We start from the raw sequence: 4,868 nt of genomic DNA, 5'->3' as shown, positions 1-4,868 counted from the left end.
GGGGCAGGCAGGGAGGGCAGGGACCGGGACAGCGGGCAGGCAGGGACCGGGACAGCGGGCAGGCAGGGTGCGGGACAGCGGGCAGGCAGGGAGCGGGACAGCGGGCAGGCAGGGTGCGGGACAGCGGGCAGGCAGGGACCGGGACAGCGGGCAGGCAGGGACCGGGACAGCGGGCAGGCAGGGACCGGGACAGCGGGCAGTCAGGGAGCAGGCAGAGCAGGGACAAGGTGCAGGACAGCGGGCAGGCAGGGAGCAGGCAGAGCAGGGACAAGGTGCAGGACAGCGGGCAGGCAGCATGCAGGCAGGGCACGGGCAGGGTGCAGGCAGGGTGTCGGGCAGTGGGGACCCGGCGGGGCGAGGAGCCCGCAGATGGAAATCGGTTAGGACAGAGAACTGCGTCTGAGCTAACCATGTGGAACAGAATTCCCTGTGGTAAAATTAAGTGATCTCTTTATTTCACCATCCTGATTGAATAATCTTATCATTTTAAATAGAGAAGGTCTCCAAGGAATGTAAATAATATGAATGCCCACGGATTTGTATTTACCGAGCGTCTCCTTCCCTCTTCTTGGCATATAAAACACGGCCAGGAGCTGCGAGGTTACCTCGGATGTTAACGCTGTCAATTTGCTCCTGTTAAATGCCCAGGAAAAAAAAAAAAGAGAGGAAAAGAAAGGGGTGGGGGGAAGAGAGAAAAGGGAAAAGGAAATGAAGGGGGGAAAAAGGAAATGGAGGGGGAAAAGGGAAAAGAAATTAAGGGGGAAAGGGAAATAAAGGAAGAAAAAGGAAAAGAAAATAAATTTTACAAGGTGAGAAGAAAAAAGGGAAGAATAAAGGGGAAAGGAAATAAAGGAAAAATGGAAAAGGAAATTTTAAAAAATGAAAAAGAAAGGGAAAAAAGGGGAAGGGAAATAAAGATAGAAAAGGAGGAAGAAAATAAAGATAAAAGTAGAAAAAAAAAAGGAAAAGAAAATAAAAGGGAAAAGGGAAAAGAAAATAAAGGGTAAAATGGAAAAGGAAATAAAAAGGAAAAGGGAAAAGAATATAAAGGGGGAAAAGGAAAACCGGGAAAACAAAATAAGGGGGTAAAGGGGAGAAAATAAAGGCAAAAACTGAAAAGAAAATACAGGGGGAAAGGGGAAAAGAAAATCGAGGGGAAAACAGGGGATAAGAAAATAAAGGCGGGAGCGGCGGTGGCGGCGGTGCGGGAGCGGGATCGGGGCCCGCAGCCCCGTCCGACCGCTCAGCCCGCCCGTCCCGCCCCGTCCCGCAGCGCACGGTGCAGAAGAACGCCAAGTACGTGTGTCTGGCCAACAAGAACTGCCCGGTGGACAAGCGCCGGCGCAACCGCTGCCAGTACTGCCGCTTCCAGAAGTGCCTGGCCGTCGGCATGGTCAAGGAGGGTGAGTGTCCGTCCGTCCGTCCGCCCGCCCGCCCCGAGCGCTCCCCGCGGGCCTCGCTGACCCCGCTCTCTCTTGCAGTGGTGCGCACAGACAGCCTAAAAGGCCGGCGGGGCCGCTTGCCGTCCAAACCGAAGAGCCCCCAGGAGCCCTCTCCCCCCTCTCCCCCGGTGAGTCTGATCAGTGCGCTGGTGAGAGCCCATGTCGACTCCAACCCGGCTATGACCAGCCTGGACTATTCCCGGGTAAGCGGCACCGAGCTCGCGGAGGGACCCCGCCGCCGCCGCCCGGGGAGGGGGGGCCGGCGGCCCCGCGGCCGCTGCGGGGGGAGAGCCGGGGCTCGGAGCTCGGAGCTCTGCCCGCCCCGCCGGGGCCGTCGCCGCACCGCACCCGCACCGGCACCGCAGCGCTGCCGGGCGGCCGGGGCTCGGCTCAGCCCCGCCGGCACCGAGGGCTCGGCTCAGCCCCGCCGGTCCCGGGGCTCGGCTCAGCCCCGCCGGCACCGAGGGCTCGGCTCAGCCCCGCCGGCACCGAGGGCTCGGCTCAGCCCCGCCGGTCCCGGGGCTCGGCTCAGCCCCGCCGGCACCGAGGGCTCGGCTCAGCCCCGCCGGTCCCGGGGCTCGGCTCAGCCCCGCCGGTCCCGGGGCTCGGCTCAGCCCCGCCGGCCCCAGCGCCGCCCCGGGATCGGGCCCCCCGCGCACGCAGAGCGGCGGCCTCGGAGCGCCGTTCCTAATCGAATTAATTGCCCCGGAACATCTAATTTCCTCACCGGTCAGAGAGAGGTTTAATTGTTATCCCAGCCCGCTCCCTGGCCGGGGATGGGGTGAGCAATTTCACGGGTTATAGACTTTAGAGAACCTCATTAAGGGCTTTTTAAAATGAATTTCCAGTTCCAGGCTAACCCCGACTACCAGCTGAGCGGTGACGACACCCAGCACATCCAGCAGTTCTATGATCTCCTGACCGGCTCCATGGAGATCATCCGAGGGTGGGCAGAAAAAATCCCCGGCTTCACCGACCTCCCCAAAACGGACCAGGACCTGCTCTTCGAGTCTGCCTTCCTGGAGCTGTTCGTGCTGCGGTTGGCATACAGGTGAGGGGCGGCCAGGGAGCCAGAACCTTTCAAGGTCCACTGATCTGCATTTTATTAACTCCTCGGTAATTAGGTGCCTCTTAAATCCTTCATTTATTGCTCCTCAAGTAATTAGTTGTTTAGCTCTTCTCTCCTCATCTTCTCCTTTCTTATTTTTTTAAAATTTCTTTCCTCTTCTCTTCTTTTCTTTTTTCTCTTTCACTCTCTTTATTTTATCCTTCTCTCCCTTCCTTCTTTCCCTTCCTTCTCTCCCTTCCTTCCTTTTGCTCGTTCTCTCTCTTTTTTTTTTAATCCCTTGTCTTTTTTTCTCTCATCCTCTTCCTTCATTTTTTTCTTTCTACCTAATTTTCCCCCCTCTCTCATTCATCCATCAGTTCATTTTGGGGTTGTCCCCTTCCTTCCAGGTCCAACCCCGTGGAGGGGAAGCTAATCTTCTGCAACGGGGTGGTCCTGCACCGGTTGCAGTGCGTCCGTGGCTTTGGGGAGTGGATCGATTCCATTGTGGAGTTTTCCTCCAACTTGCAAAACATGAACATCGACATCTCTGCCTTCTCCTGCATCGCTGCCCTGGCCATGGTGACAGGTCAGTGTCCCCCCTTCCTGCCTGCTCCTGTTCCCTCGCCCGCCTTTCTCCGTGTCAGACCTGTAACGTCCCGCACCCTTCTCTTTGCAGAGAGGCACGGGCTGAAGGAACCCAAGAGGGTGGAAGAGCTTCAGAACAAGATTGTAAATTGTCTCAAAGACCATGTGACTTTCAATAACGGGGGCCTGAATCGCCCCAACTATTTGTCCAAACTCTTGGGGAAGCTCCCCGAACTCCGCACGCTTTGCACGCAGGGGCTGCAGCGCATTTTCTACCTGAAACTGGAAGATTTGGTGCCACCGCCAGCAATAATCGACAAACTTTTCCTGGACACTTTACCTTTTTAAGACTCTTCCCCCGTGCGCTTCCGCTGACCCGAGGAGAAGCTCCACCTGCCTGAAGGGGAGCTGGTCTGGGCCCAGAGCAGCACCCCTGGGTGCCAGCTCCCACCCCAGCCAGTGTTGCGAACTCCTGCAGGCAGAACGCGATGGGCATTTTGGCTCTGGGGCATCATGGATGCGGCTCATGGACTACACAAATACCATGGTATAAACTTTTTATTATCGGCTTCTAAATGAATTTATTATTAAGGACTTCTGAGTGGAAAGGTGACCCAATCTGGCGACGCCGGGCGCGCAGCTCAGACCCACGCGGTGACAAACCGAGTGTTGAGGGACCCACGAGCGTCACCCTCCTAAAGACTAAAGTTTTCTGCTGTAAAAGAAAGCTGTAATATACCCAAAGCCCAAACGTTGCGTGGGTGGCGTGGCATTGGAGAAGGCTTGTAAATTTATCAGATGCGGTTTGGCTTTTCAAAAAAAATTATTCCGTGCCTATTTCTGAAGAAATACGGAAAATAATTCTAGAAAAAAAAATAAAAATAGAAGCTAAACGTGTTTGGGGGAAAAAAAAAATAATTAAAAAAAAAAAAGGGAGAATAAAGACAAGAAAACCCAATCTGTCCATACCAGGGAAGCATGACGATTCCAGGGTGACAATGTTATAGGCACTTGCTATTTCAGTAATGTCTATATTCTATAAATAGTATTTCAGACACTATGTAGTCTGGTAGCTTTTATAAAGACTGGTAGTTATCTAAGCTTCAAACATTTTCTCAATTGTAAAATAGGTGGGAACAAGTGTCACCCCCTCGAGATCCCCCCCCAAAGGGACACATAGTGTTTGTAAACACCGCCCGACACCCCTTGTTTGTAAGTGTTGTATGTACTGTTGATGTTGATTAAAGAAGAAGTTTATATCTTGATTATTTTGTTGTCTAAAGCTAAACAGATCTTGCATGCAGCAGCTTTTGACTGTTTCCAGAGTGCTTATACTATACATAACTCCCTGGAAATTACTGAGCACTTTGAATTTTTGGTTTGTTTTGTTCCGGGTTTTTTTTTTATGTCTAAAAATTGTCGGTTAATATATTATTTTATGTTCGAGTAATATTTTTAATATTGCCATATTCTGTGGTATTTTTCTTTGTATACCCCGGTTCGGCACACGGGAAAGTCGCTGCCTTTTTTTGATATGGTGTGAGACAGTTAGAAACGCGGATTATAATTATTATAATTATTATTATTATTATTTTTTCTCCCGAGAACTCTTTCTTTGAGAAAGACAATTTTAATGTTTACAACAATAAAACATGTAAACGAATCGAATTTCGTCTCCTTTCTGCCGAAGTGCGAAGCTGCCCCGCAGCCCCCGCCGCACCCAGGGGACAAAAGCCTCTGCCCGTGCGGCGATCCCGGAGTGCCGATGGACGGGGCCGTTCCCGTTCGGTGCC

The 4,868-nt window shown here is 52.7% G+C and overlaps 1 protein-coding gene across 3 annotated transcripts in view; it reads left to right on the top strand.

Moving 5' to 3' along the window:
• NR4A2 (nuclear receptor subfamily 4 group A member 2) overlaps positions 1–3,941 on the top strand; it is a 6,268-nt gene extending 2,327 nt beyond the window's left edge. For 2 of the 3 annotated variants that reach the window (XM_017823820.1, XM_017823818.1), the window contains 5 exons: positions 1,274–1,403; positions 1,482–1,645; positions 2,291–2,493; positions 2,898–3,076; positions 3,167–3,941. In XM_017823820.1, coding sequence (XP_017679309.1) covers positions 1,274–1,403; positions 1,482–1,645; positions 2,291–2,493; positions 2,898–3,076; positions 3,167–3,423 — 933 coding nt within the window. In that variant the 3' untranslated portion in view covers positions 3,424–3,941. The remainder of the gene's footprint in view (positions 1–1,273; positions 1,404–1,481; positions 1,646–2,290; positions 2,494–2,897; positions 3,077–3,166) is intronic. The other variant, XM_017823819.1, reaches the window with a different exon arrangement.
• The last annotated feature ends 927 nt before the right edge of the window (positions 3,942–4,868 follow it).

This window comes from Lepidothrix coronata, unplaced genomic scaffold (assembly GCF_001604755.1).
Source record: "Lepidothrix coronata isolate B3197 unplaced genomic scaffold, Lepidothrix_coronata-1.0 Scaffold105, whole genome shotgun sequence".
NCBI classification, from domain to species: domain Eukaryota; kingdom Metazoa; phylum Chordata; class Aves; order Passeriformes; family Pipridae; genus Lepidothrix; species Lepidothrix coronata.
This window is presented reverse-complemented; position numbering and strand designations above follow the sequence as displayed.